A 25,472-nucleotide genomic window follows, 5' to 3' on the forward strand; every position below is an offset into this window, starting at 1 on the left:
CCGCACCGCCCACTTCTATCTCCTTCCCAAAATCCACAAATCTGACTGCCCTGGTCAACCCATTGTCTCTACCTGCTCCTGCCCCACTGAGCTCATCACCTATCTTGACTCTATTTTCCACCCCTTGGTCCAGGAACTCCCTACCTACGTCCGTGACACCACCCACGCTCTCCACCTCCTCCAGAACTTCCAGTTCCCCGGTCCCCAACACGTCATCTTTACCATGGATATCCAGTCCCTATACATTTGCATTCCCCATGCAGATGGCCTAAAGTCCCTCCGCTTCTTCCTGTCCCGCAGGCCCGACCAGTCCCCCTCCACTGACACCCTCATCCGCCTAGCCGAACTCATCCTCACCCTCAACAACCTCTCTTTCAATTCCTCCCACTTCTTACAGATAAAGGGCGTGGCCATGGGTACCCGCATGGGCCCAAGCTATGCCTGCCTCTTTGTAGGTTACGTGGAACAGTCCCTCTTCCGCACCTACACTGGCCCCAAACTCCACGTCTTCCTCCGTTACAGTGATGACTGTATCGGTGCCGCCTCTTGCTCCCAAGAGGAGCTTGAACAGTTCATTCATTTCACCCACACCTTCCACCCCAACCTTAAGTTCACCTGGACTATTTCTAATGCCTCTCTCTCCTTCCTGGACCTCTCTGTCTCCATCTCAGGCAACTATCTAGAAACCGATATCCATTTCAAGGCCACCGACTCCCACGGCTACCTAGAATACACCTCTCCTCGGCCCACCTTCCTGCAAATATGCCACCCGCTATTCCCAATTCCTTCGCCTCCGCCGCATCTACTCCCAGGATGAGGCATTCCACTCCCTACATCCTGCAACTTCCCCTCCACACTGGTCGAAAATGCCCTTGACCGTGTCTCCCACATTTCCCACAACTCATCCCTCACACCCCCCGTCCCCGCAATAACATCCAAAACAGAATCCCCCTTGTCCCCATGTACCCCTCACCAACCTCCGGATCCAATGCATCATCCTCTGCCGCCATCTGCAATCCTACAAACAAAGACGTTTTTCCCTCCCCACCCTTATCTGCTTTCCAGAGGGACCACTCTCTCTGGGACTTCCTTGTCCGCTCCACACTCCCTTCTGGCCCCACTACACCCAGCACTTTCCCCTGCAACCGCAGGAAGTGCTTCCTTGCCCCTACACCTCCGCCCTCACCCCCATCCCAGACTTTCCACATCAAGCAGATGTTCACCTGCCCATCTGTTAATGTGATGTGCTGCATCCGCTGTTCCCCTTGTGGCTACCTCTACATCGGGGAAACCACATGGAGGCTTGGGGACTGCTTTGCAGAACACCTATGCTCAGTTTGCACTAAACAACTGCACTTCCCAGCCGTGAACCATTTCAACTCACCCTCCCATCCCTCACACGACATGTCCATCCTCGGCCTCCTGCAGTGCCACAATGATGCTACCTGAAGGTTACAGGAACAGCAACTCATATTCCGCTTGGGAACCCTGCAGCCCAATGGTATCAATGTGGACTTCACAAGCTTCGAAATCTCCATCCCCTCCACCGCATCCCAAAACCAGGCCAGTTTGTCCCCACCCACCTATCTCCTCCTCCCACCTCAAGCCCCACCCCCATCTCCTATCTACTAGCCTCATTCCACCCACCTTGATTTGTCCGTCCTCCCTGGACTGACCTATCCCCCTCCCTACCTCCCCACCTACATTCACCTTCACTGGCTCCATCCCCGCCTCTTGGACTTGTCTGTCTCCTCTCCACCTATCTTCTCCTCTATCCATCATCTATCCGCCTCCCCCTGTCTCCCTATTTATTTCAGAATCGCCTTCCCCTCTCCTGTTTCTGAAGAAGTGTCTAGGCCCGAAACATCAGCCTTCCTGCTCCTCTGATGCTGCTTGGCCTGCTGTGTTCATTTGGCTCTACACCTTGTTCTCTCTTTACAAGGATGGTTTTGGGTTTGGAGGGTTTGAGCTAAAGGGAGAGGCTGAATAGGCAGGGCCTATTTTCCCTGGAGCATCAGAGGTTGAGGGGTGACCTTATGGAGGGTTATAAAATCATGAGGGGCATGGATAGGGTAAATAGACAACGTCTTTTCCCTGGAGCCGGGGAGTCCAAAACTAGAGGGGCATAGGCTTAAGGTGAGAGGGGAAAGAGTTAAGAGGGACCTAAGGGGCAACTTGTTTATGTAGAGGGTGGCATGTGTATGGAATCAGCTGCCAGAGGAAGAGGGCCAAATGCTGGTAAATGGGACTACATTTATGTAGGAAATATGGTTGGCTTGGATGAGTCAGACTGAATGGTCTGTGCCGTGTTGTATATCTCTACGACTTTATGACTCTAAGTAATCCGACTCACATTGTAAGTACTGTATACATCATAATAAATCAGTTATACATGTTATTATACACCTCTGGAGCAATTAGGATTTGAACAGAGAATCTCTTGACCCTGACGTAAGGACATTGTCATGCCACCTGTACATTGTAAATGTTGTCTGCAGGCAGATTGAACTTTAAATCAGTTTATGTTGCAAAATATTTGATGTATATTTGATTTGTTGTCAAAAAATTTGATCCAGTAGGAAAATAAATAGTTCCTTCACGTCTTTTAGCATGTCATTTTTGTCAATTTGGCAAATTCCACCTCTAAACTCTCTTTGTACATATAGTTTGACTTGTGATATTTTCCCTATCTTTAACATCAGCAATGCACACATCATTCTCTCATTTGCATATTTTTAACCAATGTCAGCCCCCAGAAGGATCCCTAGTGTTTTTGACTGTTGGTGATTTAAGAGCCGCGAAGAATTTGTTGTGTGTTCACCTAATGTCTATCCGGTTTGTTTCACCACAGTGCACTGGGTTTCTGAGCTGTTACTATAACTTTGTACTGAAAACCTTGTTTCCACCCGAAACCTTTTCCATTGCATAGAATCCTTCCAATGTGGAAGCAGGCCATCCGGCGCACTGAGTGCATGCTGACCCTCTGAAAAGCATCCCACCCAGACCCAACCCTTATTGTATCCCTGTAACCCTACATACCCCATGGCCAACCCACCTAACCTACACATCCCTGGACACTATGGGTAATTTAGAATAGCCAGTCTACCTAATGTTCCCGTCTTTGTACTATGGGACGAAACCAGAGACCCGGAGGAAACCCATGCAGACACGTGGAGAATATTGCAAACTCCACACAGGCTCAGTCACCCGAGGCTGGAATTGAAGTCACTTTCCTGGCAACAGTGCTAACCGCAGAGCCATCTTGAGGATGTTTTGACAGCATGGCAGGAGCAGGTCTGAGGAAATTTTCAGCTGCTTATTCAGATGTGTGCTAATTCAAGTATAATGGGGAAGAAGATTTGAGCATTATCAAATCAGTTATGGTCTCGTTGAATAGTGGAGCAGACTCACTTGGGTGAATGGACTACATCTGCTGCTATTTCTTCTGGTCTTATTTCTGCAACTTTGAGATCCTGACTTCCATCATCTTAACTAGCAGATCATACAAAGTATATAGATCTTTTAGCAGAAAGCTAATGTCTTTGATGAGGCTGCAAACACTTTTTTTGGCTTTGCTTTAAAGCTCTTTATAAATAGGTTCTGCAATGCGAGTTATTTCACACCGTGAACCAAATAATACATAGTCATAAGGCTGATCCAACGGCGTCCCATTGGTGATCCTCAGTTTGTGAGTGACATTTTTCACTTTCTCTGGTTTATCTGTTATCTATTCTGACAGACCTCACAGCAGGAAAAGTTGTAAAATTTGGAGAAGATGGAGAAATATCAGCCTGGACAATGATAAAAATTAAAGAAAGAGTATGCCGATGTAGAGCAAGTTGACTAATAACCAACACCTTTTCTAGGACAGAGATAATGGGAACTGCAGATGCTGGAGAATTCCAAGATATCTCCAGCATCTGCAGTTCCCATTATCTCTGATACTATTTTAACCTCACTGCGAAGCCTCTTCCAGGGATGCCTAACCTGAAGAAGTTACCCTCCTCCCTCCGGACCAACCTCAGGGAATCTCTCTCCCATTGCAACTCTCTTGTAATCTCTTCGGCCTTGAAACTGCTCGCTCCACCTATCTTCTTTACTCTCCATCTTCGGTCCGCCTCCCCCTCTCTCCCTATTTATTCCAGTTCCCTCTCCCCATCCCCCTCTCTGATGAAGGGTCTAGGCCCGAAACGTCAGCTTTTGTGCTCCTGAGATGCTGCTTGGCCTGCTGTGTTCATCCAGCCTCACATTTTATTACCTTTTCTAGGACAGTTCAGGTTGGGCAACAAATGCTGCCCCAGTGAGTGAAACACACATCTTCCAAACATATTTTTTTTAAAAATGAATAGGGAGGCATCATCACCATGGAGGCGCAGGCAATTGTAAGGGAAAGACAACTTCCCAAAAAGAAAGAAAACCCTGGTATTGCCTGGACAGAGAGTTTTTTGATCAAAAGTATTTGCAGCTCAGAAATGGGTCAGTTAACCCATTTGGTCCATTCTTCACACTTGCCTCCTGTCAACCTTTTTCATCTGATAACTGTATTAATGTATCTGTTTATTCCTTTCACTCCGATAGGCTCATCTCACTTCCCATTGCATCTATCAATGCTACTTTCCTTAACAACACCTTTAGATTCCACTTTGAGTGGAAAAGGTGCTTCGCTTGAATTTCTTATCCAGTTGGATTCATTATTAAGTTTATTATAGTTATGGCCTCACATTCTGTTGGGTAATTTTATTAACTAACAGTCATCTTCTCCTTCACCCCTCCCCAGCCACTGCAATATGGACCGTGTCCTATTATTACTTTCAGCTTACCATGTATATCCCTTCAGCGCCAATGCATTATCCTTTTTCTTTCTTTTAATTATGATTACATTCTTTGGCAACTTAACTTATGGTTTTACTTCTCACTTTTGTTGACTTTTCTCTTTTTCACAATCCCTTTCTTCATCCTCCTCTTGTGCTTTTGCCTTTTTTAGTTTCACTCTTTTTCATTGATGCTAGATTGTTACGAGTTAGCTTTTTTACAAGGAGATGTTACTCCTCGGCCCTACTGCTAACTCTGTTCAAAATGTGTTTTTTGTTTGAAATCTATGTTGGGAAGGAGCAGTGAAATTAAAATCAGGACAGTTCTCTGCTACCCCACCAAATTTGAGGCGAGCCACAAGAAACAGACTCAGTTTTCCTGAAACCAACTACAATTGCACAGGAAAACCACAGGATCTTGCAATGTGTATTTTCCATGGGTCATATAAAATTGGCTGTGTTAGAATTCACACTGGGACTGTCTACATTTCATAAGAAAAATCTCAATTAAAAGAACTTCCTTTCCATGAGAAAATGTATGAATGTGAAACTAGTAATTTTGCACTTTGGTTCTTCAGTTTTTAAGAAATGCTAACAGTGCAGCCATTAAAGGCTGAAATTCTCCCACTTTATGAGTTTCTAAGATACTATTGTCCTCTATCATCATGATTTCACTTCCTTAACCTCATGAAGTTAAAATGGCCTGTAAGTTTTGGATTGTCCTTTTAGGTCTGTGTGTAATTCCAGTTCCACCCTAAATGGTTGAAGTGTTAGCAAACCATAACCTGCAGCAATCACTCAGATTAATCTTAAATCGTGATGCACACCATTACCATCTCAGGTTAACTAAGCATCGACAAAAAAATGCCAACTTTTCCAACAGTGACCATTTTCTTAGAATAACAAATTATAATAAAAACACACAACTACTCTGGCTTCCTGTCCATAGCAATGGATGTATAGAAAATTGTGAACAGTGTGTAATGGAATCACATGGATTAGTGATGCAGAGTTTGTGAGGCTTATCAGTATCCACATACCTGCTTGCTGATGAGTGACAGAGCAATGAAAACTTTAACTATTAAACTCTGAAGGAATAGAAATCATGTCATCCAGTTATGTGGGTTTTTGTAGTTGGTTTTGTGAAAAACACGCATGTGCTGCATATTTGTTTGAGTTCTATTTAGTATCAAAGTCTGAAGCCAACTGGTTGCATTTTAGCTCATTCTTCCAAGGAGTTCTGTGATTTCTCTGGCTATGAGAAATCAGCAAAATATGTTTTAGGAAGAGTTGCAAAGTGTGAATTAGGGATATCAACAATCAAGAAAATAAAGGTTCTTCCTCTGAGCAAGGAATTTTTGGGGATAGGTCTTAATTATTGTGCAAATTATTTCTTGTCAATGTTGGTTGTTAGTTTCATTATTAGAAATTTTAAGCCTGATGTTAGAATGAAACCGTCAGTTGTGACTCCCCCAGTGATTCAGCAGATTTACTGAATGAATTGCCAAGGCATAAATAGTAGTAGGGCCCTTGCTTCAATTCCAGGTCGATGTGGAGATTCCTCCTCTCAGCTGAATAGCAGTAACAGTTAGATAATCCGTCTCATTGCCTTTAAGATATGGAAAGAGAGCAACAACTAAAGTTCCTTCTACCCTTTTGCAGTCTGGTGCTTCTGGGCTGAGTCACTTGTAGGTTGCAAATAAAAACAGGATGGAGTTTGGCTGAGGTGCCATCTATGATCAAAACATAGAATCCCTACAGTGCAGAAAGAGGCCATTCAGCCCATCAAGTCTGCACTAGCCCTCTGAAGATCATCCCACAATACCCCCTCCATGACCCCATACATACCATGGTCAGTCCACCTAACCTGCATATCTTTGGACTGTCGGAAGAAACCAAAGCAACCAGTGGAGACATGGGAGAACATGCAAACTCCACTCAGTCACCCAAGGTTGGAATCAAACCCGGGTCCCTGACATTGTGAGGCAGCAGTGCCATCCTATCCTCCACTGCTATTTCCTGTCAAGGCCACAATACCAGTATAAATTACCAGCTACTAGGAATTGTACTCGGTCAACATATTTACAAGCAAAAAACAAGAACTAAATATCAACAAAAAAATTTATTTGAAAACAAATTTTAGGTTAAACTATTAATAATCAACCTCATCCTTTCAGGGCCTCAGATGGCCCATGGGGTGGTATTGATGCTTTCTTGGCATTTCACCTTGGCGAGATTAACTGCTTGTGTTTCCCAAAATCATTGTACATCAAATGTCTATTTGTAAGAGTACCATCTTGCAAGGGATTAGCAGACTCGAGGTTTGTATAGGTGGATGTTGACCATTCATCCTTCATGCATGACTTTACTGAGAGTTGACTAAATATCTTGTGTGTTTAACAAATACGGCTTCTTCCTTTCTGTTTTCCTCAGGGTTGCACACACAAAAAATGAGGCAAAAGGATCTATAGCCAATACATTCAGAGATAATGGGAACTGCAGATGCTGGAGAATCCAAGATAATAAAATGTGAGGCTGGATGAACACAGCAGGCCCAGAATCATCTCAGGAGCACAAAAGCTGACGTTTCGGGCCTAGACTCTCTGATGAAGGGTCTAGGCCCGAAACGTCAGCTTTTGTGCTCCTGAGCTGCTGCTGGGCCTGCTGTGTTCATCCAGCCTCACATTTTATTATCTATAGCCAATACATTATTGCTTTTCCCTGTATTCAGGTGTGCGACCTTTCTTGAATGACAGGGTTGGTTAGTTTAGAAATTCTTTGGAACCAAAAAGTTGACAATTCCTTAAAACTGGTTTTTGCAAGTAACTGGGATCTCTTCTTCTGATGCAAAGTAAATGTACAGTTTAATTCCTGACTTTTAACAGAAACTCTTGGCTTCAACTTGTCCATATGAAACAGTAGTTCTGTTGATATTTGCCTCTACTGTCAGATTTTTAAGAATTACTACATAGTGAGCTTCGGTTCATTTTATCCTTATTTATTTTTCCAATTTAGGAATTAATGAACGGACGAGATATAGCTGTGAAGCACACAATCCAAAAGGAGTAGCAGTTTCAAAGGAAGCCCGGGTTAACATCAAGGGTATGTAACATGTCAATGGTTATTACTGTGTTTTTCCCTACTAAATATTTAATCTAAATGCCACAGTCACACGTTTTCTTGGAGCTATTCTGTTTCCATTGCTGTAGCATACCTAGAATCACTGTGGGACTGTTGTCTACATGAATGAACACAGTCTCTGATAAAATTAGATTGGCAGTACAGTTCCACTGTGAGGGAGTGCACGGCTCTGTTAATATTTAACAGTCTATACTACATACCTTTAGCTAAGTTTGTTTGCCATGCTTTCTTGAAATCACTGTCAATTATTGAGAGACAGAGGTGTCGTGGTTATAACACTGAATTCGTCATCCAGAGGCTAGGCTGCTCAAATCCTACTGCAGCAGCTGGTGGAATTAAACTGCAAACATTAGGACATGCTAATAAGGAACAAGAAGAGGCCACTGAGCCATTTGAACCTGCCCCGCCATCCAATAAAATCATGGCCAATCTGATTTTAAGCTCAACTCTATATTCCTGCATATCACCAATGACCTTTCATTCTCTTGCTAGGCAATTCATCTAATTGAATCTGGAATTGAAAGCAAGGCTCAGTAATTGTGACCATGAAACCAGCTCCGAACAGTATTAAAAACCGCCCGCCTCACTAATGTCCTTTTAGAAAAAGAGTTCTGCTATTTTCCCCTTATCTGGCCTACATTTCACTCCAGATCCACTACAGTGTGGGTGACTGTTAAGTGCAGGGAAATTTGGGATGGACATCTAATGGCTGGCCTAGTCAGCAACACCCACATCCCATTGAAAGAGCTTTAAAGAAAATATTTTTCTCGGGTCTGATTTTTGCGGGCAGTGGCTACCCTGAACTGTTGCAACATCAACAGCACTTTGTACCTCTATTACTTGTAAAGAAATGCTTTGGAACTCGTTGAAAATAATGAATTGGAGACCAAGCTGTGATTTTAAAAACTAAATTTGGAAGATTGAGTGAGCAAGATAGAATTTTAGTAAGTTTATTGCACAGGAAGAGCCTGTTTGGCCCATCTTGTCTGTGCTGGACACAGAAAGACAAGCTGCCTAGCCTGATCCCCTTGTCCACCATTTGATCCACAGTCCTACAGGTTGTGGCATTTGCACACATCAGACAGCGTTTAAATGAATCAAAGTTTTCAGCCTTGACTGCTATCTTGAACAGTGAGGTCCAGATCCCAACCATCGTTGAGTGGAAACCTTTCTCCTTACCTTCTCAATAATCCTTCTCGTAATCATTTTAAATCAATGTCCTCAGCCATTGACCTCTCTGCTAAGAGATACGGGCTCTTTATGTCCACTCTATCCAAGGGCCTCACTCTTCTGTGTATCTCAATCAAATCAAGTCTCTCTCAATCAGATTTCCCCTCAGCCTTCTCTCTTGCAAGGCGAATAAACCATTCAATTTTTTTATCATCCGGTCCTGCAACATCCTTGTAAATTTCCTCTGTACCCTGTCTTCGGCATTATTTCTATAATAACATGACCCCTAGAACCACTCACATTGCTCAAGTTATGGCTGAATTAATGATGTTACAGTTCCAGCTTAACCTCCCTGTTCTTATATTCTATATCTTGGCTCTTAAAGGATTCTACGTGCTTCCACCAGCTTCTTGACTTGTCCTGCTACCATCAGCCATGTGTGGACATTTACATCAATTATCTTTATTGGTAGGGAGTTTGTACTTTAAAATTAGGGAAATTTGCATCCAACTATGGAGGGTGTTGGTAAAACAGCACCTGGTGTACTGTGATAACACAGGGAAGCTTCTGAAGCAGGGTCCTGACCTAAAACGTCAAACTTTCCTGCACCTCTGATGCTCCTTGGCCTGCTGTGTTCATCCAGCTTCACACCATGTTATCTCAGATTCTCCAGCATCAGCAGTTCCTACTGGACCTGGAGTACTGTGTAGAGTTTTGATCACTGTGTTTGAAAAAGGATGTACTAGCATAGGAGGCCTTTCAAAAGAGATTTATTGGGCTGATTCGTGGGATGAGGGTCTTAATTTATCAAGAAGAGTTAATCAGGCCAGAGTTAAGGAGAATGAGGTGTGATATTATTGAAACAGACAGGGTTCTGGGGGGCTCGACAGGGTAAATGCTGAGAAGATGTTTCTAGTGTAGGGTAATCCCAAAACGAGGGCAGAAGTCACAAGACACCAGGTTATTGTCCAACAGGTTTATTTGAAATCACAAGCTTTTGGATCAACTGGTCTTTGTCAGATGAAGTCATTGTCTGCCCCAGTCCAACATTGGCCCCTCCACATCAAAACTGGAGTATGTTGTTACCAAATCCGGGACCATGCATATATACTGAGATGTGAAGGAATTTCTTCTCTCAGCAGGTGGTGAATGTTTGGAATTCTCTAACCAGAGAGTTGTGGAAGTTACATTACAAAGTATTTAAAGATGAGGCAGATGGATTTTTAAATTGTCAGGGAATTGAGGGCAATGAGGAGCTGGCTCAAAAGAGGAGCTGAGGTTTAGAGCAGATCAGTTAAATATTGTTGAATGGCAAAGCAGGTTTGAGGGGAAAAACGACCTACTCCTTCTACTATTTCTAATGTTCTTTTGTTATTAATTTCCCTCACCTTGTGTCAAACTCTCGGTATTCTCCCATTAATTGGAATTAGAAAGAGCTTTCATTTAGGAAGCTATTGAATACAGTGCGGGAGGTAAAAAAGCAAAGTGAATGTGGAAGGGAGGTGCGGAGGGAATGGGCATCATGGTCAAAAGAACAACCTTTTTTTAGAGCCCAGGGAGCATGGACCCAAACAATCAGTGTGGATTGAGATAATTGGCTGGAAAAGATTCAGTAAATAAGTTGGAGAGAGAGAACGGAGAGATTTAATGGAATTTGGTGAAGACTGAAACAATGGTGCATTGCATTTGGATTTAAGATTCGTTCAGCTTTATGGAAAGCAGAGATGGGATGACAACTGAACTGAACATTAGCAAAGTTGACCATGGTGATGATGATATAGATCAACATTGCAAAAGTAACAAGGTGGAAACTCCACCAAAAATTGAGTTGAACATTAGTCAGCTCTTCACGCATGAACCTGGCATGACTGTTCAACAACAAGAGGCATCACAGTTGAGTCTGTAATGAAAACATGTTTATGGCAATAATGAACGTGTCAACATTATCTATTAAGAGAGAAACAGAATTATCTGTTCTGGTTGATGATCTTTCATTAGAACCCAGTTTTGAGATTGTCTTCACCTCAAATACACATGTATCTGTTCTCAGCAAGGTTACTATAAAGTGGTCAGCTGTATTGTTACCACAATTCCAGGTTGAAGACTGCCTGATGGTTTTATTTGTAAATACACTGTCCTTTTAAGCACTGGGATGATAGCATCAATCTGAGACTCTTGATCCCATCTGAACTTCCAGTACAGAACTGAGACATTAAGTGATTGCTGGCTGTGATACAGTGGCTCTAAGATGCTTCATCACAATTCATCCTCAAGCATGGAGTTAGTCACCACTTCTATGCCTGAATGGATGGGCTTCAACTTCCTCATGATGCCCTGTGTCTTGTTTGGTCCTGACTCTGCTATTGTCCCTGACAGGAACAAGGTGCTATCTGCTAATGCACTAAGCATCTGTGTGTGCATATTTACAACATTGTCCTGTAGGCCCTGTGAAATCCTCTCTTAAGCCCCATGTAACATAACTCATCTGTGATCTCATGTTGTGAGAAGCCAGCCCAAAAATATGCCTGGTTTGCAGCCCACTTGTGTCTGGTGACTCGTCAAATATAGTTCATGACTTTATCCTGCATTATCAGCTACATGCTGTACCAGTATCTCAGATGATGGCTGCAAATGTCAAATCAAGCCGTGATGCTTCTGTGCTGATGGAGCAGCTCTTGCCTTGCCTCAGGTAACTGCACTAGCTGGTCAAATAGCAGTCCCTGCATATCTGGAAACACACCGTTAGTAGGGTAAGGGAGGAGTGTGTGAGATGAAAGCAAAAGATTTATAATCTCAATACCTATTTCTATGTCAGATAAGTGCATGAGGTGAAATTTGATTAAGAGCGTTGGAGTGAATTTCCCATCATTCTGCATGACCTTAGCAGTACCAAATTAAATTGTCACTATCACAATTGCCTCACTGACACAGAATGAGTCTCCTTGTGGGATTTAGTGGTGTAGGTACACCTCTATTATTGATTCTATGGCTATGGGCCACATTACTCTTCAAGAGAGAGCAAAAAGTGACAACGTCTGTTTCAATGCATTCAAATGATGTGCCTGCGGGAGCAGGAGGGATATGGAAACAATGAGAGGTGGGTGTTCTACATGTTCGGTCTGAACTGCTCGGTCTCCAGATGGGAAAATGATGAAGGCACTTTCTTTCTTGAGTGCTTCTTGGCCTTCCGCAGAAGCATAGCCAGTCTTCTGCTGTTGGCCTCCTCAACTTAGACTTTGAGTGCTGCGTTCGAGAAACTGGAAGTTCCGTCTCTTGGCTGTTGTTCTATTTTGGTATCCAACTTCTTACAGCCGCTTGGACGGCACTTACCTTTTAAGAGGTGCAGGCCGGATGAACACATGCTAGTCTGGCATACCGCGGGGACCCCATTTGAGTTTTCAGCCAGCCAGCAGCTTGGCTGAATGCTATTATTGTTTAAGAAGCAAGGCTGAAGACAGCTGCCTGCTTCATCATGATTGTGCACAGGTTTGTTGCAAATCGTGAGCCCTCCCCAAATGCAGGAGCAATGCAATGTGTTAGTCCGGTGGATTTATAGTAGGAAGGAAGCTGCATTGTGCATCAAAATACATATGATCTTCAACAAGTGCAATAACATGCTATAACTTTTTTTGTCTTAGATGTTCCACATGCACCGATGAACCTACAGATTAAGAATCAAACAGCGCATACAGTTGTAGTTTCATGGGAGCCTGGCTTTGATGGATACTCCTCACTCAACACTTGCCTATTCCAGGTAAATTTAACTAACCTTACAGTGCCGTTCCTGCAGGGACTGAATGATTGCAGAGAATTATTGCTGATTTAGACCAACTGCTCTTCTGTGACTCACATGCAGATGCGTTAGATCTTGGCAGTTTTCCTGTTTATTACCTGTGGGCTGCAGCTTATTGGCTGTGACTTTGCAGTATGCATGATTCAGCAAACGTAAAGCCAAAACAGATTCTTAATTCTCTTGAACAGACCACTGACTTTTAAGGATTGCAGATCCAGTGGTCTGAAATGCGCATTAACTCATGACGGATTTGACACCAGAGGTATTTTATCTGTCCAAAGAAAAGAATGGCAGCAATTGCTCACTGCATTTATTTTAAAAGAGGCAAATTGGGTTTGCTCCATCCTTCTGATCTTCTGAGAGCCACCATCTTCCACAACAAAAGCCTCCTGCAGTGCCACAATGATGCCACCCGAAGGTTGCAGGAACAGCAACTCATATTCCGCTTGGGAACCCTGCAGCCCAATGGTATCAATGTGGACTTCACCAGCTTCAAAATGTCCCCTTCCCCCACCGCATCCCTAAACCAGCCCAGTTCACCCCCTCCCCCCACTGCACCACACAACCAGCCCAGCTCTTCCCCTCCACCCACTGCATCCCAAAACCAGTCCAACCTGTCTCTGCCTCCCTAACCTGTTCTTCCTCTCACCTATCCCCTCCTCCCACCCCAAGCCGCACCTCCATCTCCTACCTACTAACCTCATCCTACCTCCTTGACCTGTCCGTCTTCCCTGGACTGACCTATCCCCTCCCTACCTCCCCACCTATACTCTCCTCTCCACCTATCTTCTTTTCTCTCCGCCTCCCCCTCTCTCCCTATTTATTCCAGAACCCTCACCCCATCCCCCTCTCTGATGAAGGGTCTAGGCCCGAAACGTCAGCTTTTGTGCTCCTGAGATGCTGCTGGGCCTGCTGTGTTCATCCAGCCTCACATTTTATTATCTCACATTCCTAAGAAGTTTGTTTTTCCAATGTGCTCTCTTACCCCTCTCCTGCTGAAGATGTTGAATTCTGAGTGGATGCGGTTCCATAGACAACGCCTTCTTCTTTTACTGAAGTGGCTATTTTGTCTTTTTGTGACCACTGTGGCAGGAACTGTAGTTGTGTGATTATAATTTTATACTCCTGTAAGGTCCATTGCAGTTTCTAACAGGAGCCATTGGACAGCAGTGAGCATTAGCCAGCCCTGGGTGATTTTTCACTTAAACTTCCACTGAAGTTAAAGGGGTGGGGTACTTAGAGGTCCAGGAAAGTTGCAGCACAATAGTAAAGTCTTCTGACAGGAGAAGACTGTCAACATCACAGAATCACACTTGTTATGCTGCAGAAGGAGGCTGTTTGGCCAGTTGTGCCTACACTGCTCTTTAAACAAGCTTCATTACCTAGTGCGAATCTTCTGTTTTTCCCCCATACCCTTGCATACACTTTCTCTAACTAAATAATCATGCAGTGCCCTCTTAGATTCCTCAGTTGAACCTGAATTTATTTCCAGGTAGCGCATTCTATATCCTAACTAATCATTTTATATTGTTTCTCACAAACACTTACTTCTTTTGCATTTGATTAACTTCTTCCGTAAATTGACCATGAGGAATTCCGGACTGTGGTCATTTACTTCAGTTTTGTTGGCCAGATTCATCACAGTAAATAGGATTACAGAAGGTAATCCCAGTTTCTCCTGTCAAGGATTGCAGAATCAGCTTGTGTTTGTGGTCATTACTTAGTGGATAGTTGTCTATATTTCACCACCTTCTGACGTTATCCCCACCACTGAGGATTGTATATTAATTTCAAAACAAACTTCAGAATGCTCTGCTGACCACTGAACCGTTTCATAAGAGCTAATGTCAGAATTTGGCTAATATCCAGTCTGATCTGTGAAATGTACAACACCTATTTCTTCCAGAGTACACAAACGTTGCAGATAAGAGTGAACGTATATTGGGTCCATGTTGTTCTTGCGTAACTGCAAAGATTTTGAGTGTACGAATTACTGTTCGGGCACTCTGATGTGAACATTTGCGTCTACTTCTCTGATGGAAACTGGAATTAGTGTTCTCAGAGGAAAACTGGTTTAGCAGATGTGGATTTCTGAACCATGTCTGCCTTTGAAGTAAATGAAAGGAAATGTTTCCAGTCACAGAAGTAACCAAAGGATTAGGGAGATCAGTAAAAGAAAAATAAGCAACATGTATAATTTTTTTATGCATCCAGTTTTGGTCTGGGATGCATTGCCTGAATGGATGGTGGGAGGAGATTTAATAGTAACTTCCAAAAGGAAATTGGACAAAAACTTGAAAGGAGAAATATTCCAGAGGTACGGGAAAAAGGCAGTGTAGTCAGCTTAGTTAGGTTAGCTCTTTCAAATGTTGGCACTAAACTTTGGATCACCTCCTCCTGTGCTGTATCTTCAATGATTCTGCAATAATTGCCGCAATGCCGTTTTTAACTTATTCTTTCATGCATTATGGGTATCTTAGGGAAGGCCATCATTTGTTGCCCATTAGGCCTGGAAAAGGTAGAGGTGAATGGTTGCTTTGAACAACTGCAGTCCATCTGGTGTGGGTACTCCCAGTTTACTGTTAGGAAGGGGAATTCGAGGAGTTTGATTCCCTTCCTAAAAGAACCTTGGAATTATGTGCACCAGATTGACTGCAGTAGTTCACCCCCATCTCTCAAAGCCAGTAGTGCTAGCTTAGCTAGCTACGCTCACATCCCCAGTTTCACTCACCAATATTTCTACAGAACCCGGTCTGCTCAGGCACACTCGCCTCTATCTTTGCCTTTGTCGCCAATAAAATTCATACTGTTTGATATCCCAGCCATTCCCCAGTATGACACAGCCATTTAATGAGATTAGGGATGGTTTAGCACATAAGTATTGGGAATGAGGATAGCAGACTCCTGCATGATTGTTGGAATAATCAAGCACACAGATAACAGGAATGGGAATTCCATGGTCTACTGATGTTTTACTTGAATTCCAATAGTAAATGACAATAGTCAAATGAGTAGGTCAAAATCCTGGAACTCTTCCCCTAACATCATTGTGGGTCAACCTGCACCAAGTGGGCTGCAGTAGTTGAAAACAACAGCTCACCATCACCCAGACAATTCGAGATGGCCGATAAACGCTGACCTCGCCAGTGATACCCACACCCCAGGAACAAAAATTAGGATATTTATCAGGTGTATATAAAAATGAGATTTTATTTTGCTGGAACCAAGATTGATTTTTGCATTGTTGTTCAAGAGGAAGTTTTTTTTAAAGAATGTGATGATATGAAGCTTGTTAATTCAAATTGTTTACTGTCACATATACTTATGGGCAGTGGTGTGCCTGACAAGTGACATCCAAAATACAGCTAGTGAATTATTTTGTTTACTGGCAAAATAGTTTAATTGGCTACATTTCTATTGATAGAAATATTCAGCATTAGAAGTTTGAGATTCTGGAAGTGAACCCTGCGCTTTCTAATCCTCTCTCTGCATGCTTCCCCAGGACTTCTCTCATCCCACCCTCAAGAGATTCTTCAATATCACTTTCAGTACCTTGCACTAATTTTCTCACTACTCCAACTGTGTTCCAATATAAAAGATTGTTCAAGACACTGTATAACTTGCAATTGTTAATGTTGTGCTTTATTGTTCATGAATTCTGAAAGCTTGTACGATGTCATAGCATTGTAGATGGTCTTGTTATGATACATGGAAGAAGGCCATTCTATCTGTTCTGTTTCTTCTGACTCTTTCCAACAGATGTCTAATTAGTCCCACACTTCTGCTCTCCTCCTGTTGGTATAAATCTACATGCCTTTTAATAGTTACTTGAATCTGCTTCCACCAATGTTTCAGGCAGTGCATTTTTACATTATAGCTCACTGTATAAGCAATATACTTGTCACCTCTCACCTAGATTTTATGCCTATATGTGCCCTCAGGGGTTCAGTGAATTCAACAAGTCCTTTATGCTAGAATGTATTTGCTCTATGTTTCTATGATCAGGTTAGGAAAGTTGAAGATGCTGAAAACGAGACCAGCCCAGTGCTTAACTATCAAACTACAGTTCCACCTTATGAGTATGGGATCCTTCAGCTACAAGCCATGACATCCTACAGTATCTGTGTTTCTTGTAAGAATGAAGTTGGATGGTCAAAGCACTGTTCTACTGTCGAAGCCAGAACAATAGAAGGAGGTGAGGTTTTTTTTGAGATTTCCTTTGTTGTTAAGGCCTTTCGCACGGCTTCATCTCTTCCATTTTCATAAGTCACTGTCAAACATTAATTGGAGCAGTTAGTCCTAGTAAATGGTGAGGGCAGTCAGGAGAAGGTACAGTAGGATATAAGGTATTACCAGATAAGCCAAATAATTTTTTTCTGCCTTTATATAGAAAATATAAACATATATTAGTAACAGTGAGGATTGGGGCCGGTGTAAGGAAAGAGGTGGAGGGGGTGTGGTCTAATGAGTAGTTGATATTAGTTTTTTAATGTAAAGTTCAGCAGAAATTAATGAGACTAAAAGTTGACATCTGTTAAATCTAATAATCTACATCTTAAGATTCTGAAAAAGTGGATGTAGTAATAGTGAAAGCAGTGCTGGCAAACTTAAAAAGAGCTCCTTGCCCACTGTTAAATGATTTATGAACGGAGCTGTTGTACATTAGAGGTTCTCTGAGCTTTCTCTGAAGCTGTAACAATAAATTCCAGTACACTGTTGTACTTACGTAAGGAATGATTTGTCTGGCCAGCACGAAAAACAATACTTTTCACTGCATCTTGGTACGTGACAATAATGAATCAAATCAAATCAAATCAGCAGTTGTGGAAGCAAGGTCATTGGGGTCATTTAAGAGACTGCTGGACATGCATATGGTCACAGAAATTTGAGGGTGCATCCATGAGGATCAATGGTCGGCACAACATTGTGGGCTGAAGGGCCTGTTCTGTGCTGTACTGTTCTATGTTCTATGTTCTATGTTCTAAATTCAAAAATTCGCTAGATTAGTTGGCCACTTAAAGTTGTGATGTGGAGAAATTTCTTTCCTCAAAGAGTTGTGAATGTTTAAAATTCTCTGTCTGAGAGAACGATGGATATTCCTCGTTGGTATTTTCAAACTAGAGATAATTAGATTTCTTGACTTTAAAGTGATTAAGAGATAAGGACACCATGTGGGGAAAGTGGATTTGAGGCAAAGGATCAGATGTGAGCTTATCAAATGATGGCGCTCACTTGAACTCTTCCGCTTCTCCTTATTTTTGATGTAATGTTTCCCCTCACTAGTCTCATCATCGTGTTATCAAGCCAAACTCACTACTTTATAAAATATAAGTTGCTGCCCATTCATTTCTGTCAGCGAAATTGTAAATCTGTCAAATCATTTGTCCTGTTTCAAATGGAGGTGAGGTGGTGGAAGATGGAGGGATGGGGAGAAAGCTTTGATGTGATGAGAAATAATTCTCTTTCATATTTCTTGGTGACTATCTTACACTGATGGTCTTTAGTTGTTCTCTTCCCAACAACTGGAAATATTCTTTCTGTATCCAACTTCTATTTCAGTAGTTGACCAAAAAAATCCTGTGTCATTTTAGCTGATATAAATATGCCGTGGCAGCTTGCACATTTGAACAATCAATCTGATTAGACATCACCAAATTGCCCTTTCCCCTTCTCACCAGCACTAATACCACTGTGGAACTCAACCCCAAACCCAACATGCCCTTCACAGGCATCCCTCCAGCAATTTGTACCACATATTCCTTTGGGATAACAACACTGTGTTCTCTACACTGTTTGCTCTTTATACATAGGAAATTGTTAAGTGCAGTAATCTACAAGCAGTTTGAAGATGAGATGACTCATCCATTTCTTTCTTTTACAGTCCCAACAGCACCCCCTCATAATGTCAGCATACGGGTGAGTGATTCCTCCCTGACTGTTGAATGGGCTGGACCTCCGGAGGAAGAAATTAATGGCATCCTGTTGGGATACATGTTGAGCTATGATTGGGAAGGTGGGAATTCCCATGTAAGTACATTTAAAGCCCTTCAAAACTAATACAAAAAGGACTTTTTTGGGGGGGTTAACACTTATCCTGGAACAGCTGTTGTTCTATGCAGTCAGGTGGTTCAAGGAAATCACAGGATCGACTTCTCATCAGTGTTGAGTGAAATGATTATACTGTGAATGAGAAACACATCCAAAGGTGCACATGATGTAATTGCTGTTCAATGTTTTGGTATTAAGCGCTCTGTTTAGCAATAACAAGCTCCTTGACTAACTCCTTCTGACCTTTTCTCTTACTGAGCTCATCAGCATATCAGAAGATTAAATAATTACTTATAATTTTCAATTGTTCTTGGCCTGTTTCTAAATTTATTTTAGCTTGAGAAAACATGTTGATTTTTGTGCTCATTGCACACTCTGGGATGTTGCTGCTGGGGATAATCCAGTTATCACATCTTTCCATTTGAGCTTAAGATGTCAACTCTAGATAGTGCGATAAGTGTGGAATAGAACTGTGAAAACCCTTTCAACACCAGTTTTTCCCTTTCCATACCAGCCACGCTGTGATCGTTTTTCTATACAATTATCAATTATCAGCAAATTAATAGCAGTGTTTACTCTGGGTTCTTGCTCACACAAAGCTGCAGTTAATTTTGCCTGTGTTCAGATAAATTAAGTTCTTGTGGCACTGCGTTAGTGTCCCTAGTTCTGAATGAATAGGCCTGGATTCATTCCCAATCATTTCCAGAGATGTGTAATAATATTTGCTGAACAGGTGATTAGAAAATGTTTAGCCTGATGATCTCCTGCAGTAATGATCTGAGCTAAATAATTGTCCTCCTGCCTTCTTCCTTTTGTGGTAGGTCTGATTTCAGTGAGTGGGAAGTTTACCCACTAATTTTATATGTCTTAGTTTTACCAGGGTCCCTACGTAGTACCTGTGACCAAATTTTGCCCTGACATCAAGTGTATTCACTCCTACCTCACCTTTGGAGTTTAGCTCTTGTCCATTCTATGGCTAAGACTGCAATGATACGTGGAGCCCAGTAGTCTTGGTAGAATCCAAACTTAGAATCAGTGAACAGATTTATCAGTGAATTATGTTTTTATCAGTGATTTATCAGTGAAATTCTGTTGACAATCCATTCCACCTTCTGATGATTGAGAGTAGTTTGATGTAGTTGTAATTGACTGACTTGGAGTTGGCCTGCTTTTTTGTGTTCAGGGCATATTAGAGCAACATTTCACATTGTCTGATAGATGACAGCATTGTAGCTATTCTGGAACAGCTTGACTAGGTCTCTGGCTAGTGCTCGAGCATACATCTTTGGTAATTTTTCTCTGGGATGTTGTTAGGACCTAAAGCCTTTACAGCACCCCGTGCCTTCAGCCATTCCTTGGTATTGTGTGCACCTCTGGAGGAGCGATGGATGTCTCAATCAGTACTTTTTGGTTGAAGATGTATAAAAATGCTTCACCTTTGTCTTTTGCATGGATATTCTGGAAACTGCCTGCCACCATTGAATCACAGAAATATTATTTATTATTTTGGTGCAAATGGTGGCCATTCATCCCATTATGGCTGCACCAGATCTATTATCTGGTCTAGATCTATTATCTAGTGCCAAACTCCTGTCTCTTCCCTATCTCCCTGTACACCATCACTGTCCAAATAAAAAAAATCCACTGCCCTTGAGGATGGGAATACCTGTGGATATTCTTCTTCCAGTTAGTTGTCTAATTGTCCACAATGACATTTAATGTATAAGAAATTTTTTTTGCTTTATTGGCTGTTGACAATAGAATGCTGCATTTGCTGTTTATTTGTATGATCCTGCTTTGAATTCATTTCATTTTTGATTCTGCCTGGTGTTACTTCTGACGCTCTCTTTTGTACTCTTATTGAACCAGGGTTGATCCTCTGACTTGATGGTAATGCTAGGGAAGGGATATGTGAGCTGTAAGTTTGTAAATTGCTGTTAAAATAATTCTATTGCTGGTCATTGTCCATAGTGTCTCATGAACGCCCGGTGTTGAGCTATGCTATTTCTTGTGAATCTAGGAATGTGTTAATTCCACAAAACACAATGAATTGTAACCTCAGGATATCATCTACTTAAGGACTATACAGCTATCGCTCCTACCATGGATGGCTTCATCTGTGACAAATAGCCAGGCGAGGTTAAGGCCAAGTAGAATGTTCTCTTGTAAAGGTTCTCTCACGATCTGCAACAGGCTGAGGCTAATGGTCCCCATTAGCAGCTGTTCATTCTCCCAGGTTGATCTTTACCTATTCCTTTGATTCCCCAACTGTTTTTAACTCTCTCTGGACTCCATCACTACCTACTGTCTACTGTTTCCCCATCACTCAACCCACTTCTCTAGCTTTGGGTGGCACCGTGGCTCAGTGGTTAGCACTGCAGCCTCACAGCGCCAGGGACCCGGGTTCAATTCCAGCCTCGGGTAACTGTCTGTGTGGAGTTTGCACATTCTCCCCGTGTCTGCGTGGGTTTCCTCCGGGTGCTCCGGTTTCCTCCCACAGCCCAAAGATGTGCAGGCTAGGTGGATTGCCCTTGTAAATTGCCCGTAGTGTTCAGGGGTGTGTGGGTTATAGGGGAATGCGTCTGGGTAGGATGCTTCAAGGGGTGGTGTGGATTTGTTGGGCTGAAGGGCCTGCTTCCGTACTGTAGGGAATCTAATCTAATCTTAAAAAATATGTACTAACCTTTCCCTCACTACAGTCAGTTCTAAAGAAGGGTCGCCGCACCCAAAACATTAACTCTGCTTTTGCTCCACAGATGCTGCCAGACCTAGTGAGATTTTCCAGCAATTTCTGAGCTTGCTAAATAATTTCTGAAGACAGTGCAGTGATGGTCAGACTGGGCAAGGATGGAAGATTATCATTCCTAAAGTACATCAGTGAACTGGATAAGCTTTTACATCAGATTGCTTCTTAAAGTAGGAAGGCATGGGATGGGGGAAATGTGGCAGATTGGATTCAAAATTGACTGACCCTTAGAAGACAAAGGGTGGTAGTGGACGGAAGATATTCAACATGGAGCTCAGTTACGCGTGATGTACCACAGGGATCTGTTCTGGGTCCCCTTCTATTTGTGATTTTCGTAAATGATTTGGATGTAGGTGTGGAAGAGTGGATTAGTAAGTTCATGGATGATGGGAACGTGGGTTGAGTTGTGGACTGCAGAGCGCTGTTTTAGGTTACAAAGGGACATTGAAAGGATGCGGAGCTGATGCGAGAAGTCGCAGATGGAGTTTAGCCCTGAAAAAGTGTGACGTGATTCATTTGGGAAGGACAAACTTGAAAGCAGAATACAGGGTTAACGGAAATATTCTTGGCAGTGTGGAGGAGCAGAAGGATCTTTGAGTTCATGCCTACAGTTCCTGGAGAGCTGCCATCCAGGTGGATAGAGTTGTTAAGAAGGCATATGGTGTGTTAGAGGGTTTGAGTTCAAGGGCCATGAAGTTATGCTCCAGCTGTACAAAAGCCTGGTTTGGCCACATCTGGAGCATTGTGTCCAGTTCTGGTCACCTCATTACAGGAAAGATGTGGAAGAGTTGGAAGAGATGCAAAGGAGATTTACCACGATGTTGCCTGGAATGGAGGGAATGTCTTATGAGGAAAGGTTGAGAGAGCTAGGGCTTTTCTCTTGAGAACGACAAAGGATGAGAGGTGACTTGATAGAGGTGTACACAATGATCAGATGTATAGATGGAGTGGACAGCCAGAAACGTTTTCCTAGGGTGGAGGTAGCTACTACGAGGGGGCATAATTTTCAAGTGAGTGGAGGTAAATATAGGGGAGACGTCAGAAGTAGATACTGAGAGAGTGGTTGGGGCGTGAAATGCCTTGCCGGAGAGGGTAGTGGAGACGGCCTCAATAGAGACATTTAAGCAGCTATTAGATAGGCATATTGGATGATAGTATAAGGTAGGGGTGGAGGTTAGGTAGCCCTTGGGTTTAGGGTAAAGGCTCGGCACAACATCATGGGCTGAAGAGGCTGCGCAGTGCTATATTGTTCTATGTTCTGTCTAAATCGCATTATTGAACCCGGCTTTTAAATTCGATATCTGGAAGGCAAGTCTTGAGATCATCAGTGCAAATTCATTGCCTGCTACTCCTGTAATATCGCCATAATGCTGTAGTACCCAAGTTAGCCCCGGTTTAAAACTATGGGCAATTCAGATTGAAATATGCATATCCATTGACTTCCAACTGGATCTGGTGAGATCACTAGGAACTTTCAGAATAAGTAAAATTATAGTAAAAGCAAAACAACTGTCAGTAGGATTTCTGTTAATTAAGGATATTTAGTTATGTGGCTCAAAGTTAGGTACATGGGGTCAACGTGCAGATTAGCCAAGATTGAATCAAATGGTGGGACACGCTCAAGGGGATAATTAGCCTACTCTTGTTCCTGTGTAATAATTGCCTTAACCAAGTGAATAAACAGGATGTCGGCACTATTGCTCTTTCTGTTGGATAAAAATCATGTAATTTCCAGTCAAGCTTATCGTTCTAAAGTTAATATGTTGTAAAAGCAAGTTCACATTGAACTCTAGATAGCTGAGGAAAGAACTTAAACTGCCCAAGGGAACCTGTGATCCTCTGATGATAGTGACTGGCAGGAAACAATAAGATTGTGTGAAAAAATTTTTGTCGCGTTTATAGTGACTATGAATTTTGATTACTAGACCTATTAATGTAATACAATAATTTGTTTTTAAAAACTTATCAGATTGGGAGAAGTTTGACCTGAGTCCAAGATCTCAAATGCATAATTTAATTGTTGCTTTTGAATTAACTACACTTCTTAATATGTGTCTGCAGCAAATGAACTATCTAATATTGTTAATGTTTGACAGTCCACCAAAATGAGAGTTGAATTACGCTTGTGTTGTAAAAGTTCCGTGACCAGAACTGACTGCACTTCTAATTTGTAGGATAATGGTTACATCCTGTTGGGATCATGAGCTGGCCATCAGCAATGATGGGAGAGATGCTTGGAATTAAAATTGAACCATCAAAAACATTACGAATGCTGTCTTCAACCACTTGTGCAAATTGTGTTAATATTTCAAAATTGTTGCTTGCCAGCTTGAAGACAGACGTATCTCTCTCTCTCACTGTCTCTCTCTCTCTCTGTCTACATCTTTGCAGTGATCTCACAACATCTCCCTCCTCCTCCTTTAACCAAAACAAAAGGGAGAGAGAGAGACATGCTATTGAAAATTTGCTGGTATGAGAGTGAGAAGTAAGGTGTTGACTTAGAACATAGAACATTACCGCACAGTACAGGCCCTTTGGCCCTCGATGTTGTGCCGACCTGTCATACCAATCTGAAGCCCACTTGAAAGGGTGCGGTTCCTAGAAGACCATGCTAGGGAGTTGGAGCTGGAGCTGAGTGCACTCAAGATCATCTGAGATGCTGAGCACATCATAGAAAAGAGTTTTAGTGAGATAGTCACACCTAAAGCACAGGCAGAGAGTAGCTAGGTGACTAGCAGGAAAGACAAAGGGAGTAGGCAGAGGGTGCAGGAACCCCCTGTGGCCATTTCCCTCGAAATCGACTAAACCATTTTGGGTACTGTTGGGGGGATTGACCATTCAGGGGAAAGCAGCAGTAGCCAGGTCAGTGGCACTATGACTGGCTCTGGGATGCAGTGGGAAAGGGCAAAGGTAAACAGGACCTTAGTGATAGGAGACTCAAATAGTTAGGGGGACTATCCAGCATGGTGTGTTGCTTCCCAGGGTGCAGGATGTCCCGGAGTGGCTGCAGGACATTCTCAAGGAGGAGGGTGAGCAGCCAGAAGTCATTGTGCATGTTGGCACAAAGAACAAAGAAAATTACAGCACAGGAACAGGCCCTTAGGCCCTCCAAGCCTGTGCCGATCCAGATCCTCTATCTAAACCTGCCACCTATTTTCCAAGAATCTGTATCCCATTGCTCCCTGCCCATTCATGTGTCTGTCCAGATACATATTAAATGACGCTACCACCTCCTCTGGCAACGCGTTCCAGGCACCCACCACTCTCTGCGTAAAGAACTCTCCATGCATATCTCTCTTAAACTTTTCCCCTCTCACCTTGAAATTGTGACCCTTAGTCATTGGGTCCCCCCACTCTGGGGAAAAAGCTTCTTGCTGTCCACCTTGTCTGTACCTCTCATGATTTTATAGACCTCAATCAGGTCCACCCTCAACCTCTGTCTTTCTAATGTAAATAATCCTAATCAACTCAAGCTCTCTTCATATCTAGTGCCCTCCATACCAAGCAACATCCCGGTGAACCTCCTCTGCATCCTCTCCAAAGCATCCACATCCTTTTGGTAATGTGGCGACCAGAACTGTACACAGTATTCCAAATGTGGTCAAACCAAAGTCCTATACAACTGTAACATGACCTGCTAGTTCTTGTACTCAATACCCCATCCAATGAATGAAAGCATGCCGTATGCCTTCTTGACCACTCCATCCATCTGCGTTGCCACCTTCACAAATGACATAGGGAGAAATATGGATGAGATCCTGCA

The 25,472-nt window shown here is 42.7% G+C and overlaps 1 protein-coding gene across 2 annotated transcripts in view; it reads left to right on the forward strand.

Moving 5' to 3' along the window:
* Nucleotides 1-25,472, forward strand: part of mertka (c-mer proto-oncogene tyrosine kinase a) — a 120,694-nt gene that overhangs the window by 37,475 nt on the left and 57,747 nt on the right. For both annotated transcript variants that reach the window (XM_048531744.2, XM_048531746.2), the window contains exons 5-8: nt 7,827-7,913; nt 12,761-12,876; nt 16,921-17,110; nt 18,797-18,942. In XM_048531744.2, coding sequence (XP_048387701.1) covers nt 7,827-7,913; nt 12,761-12,876; nt 16,921-17,110; nt 18,797-18,942 — 539 coding nt within the window. The remainder of the gene's footprint in view (nt 1-7,826; nt 7,914-12,760; nt 12,877-16,920; nt 17,111-18,796; nt 18,943-25,472) is intronic.

The sequence above is a fragment of the Stegostoma tigrinum genome, chromosome 4, assembly GCF_030684315.1.
Source record: "Stegostoma tigrinum isolate sSteTig4 chromosome 4, sSteTig4.hap1, whole genome shotgun sequence".
Lineage (NCBI taxonomy): Eukaryota > Metazoa > Chordata > Chondrichthyes > Orectolobiformes > Stegostomatidae > Stegostoma > Stegostoma tigrinum.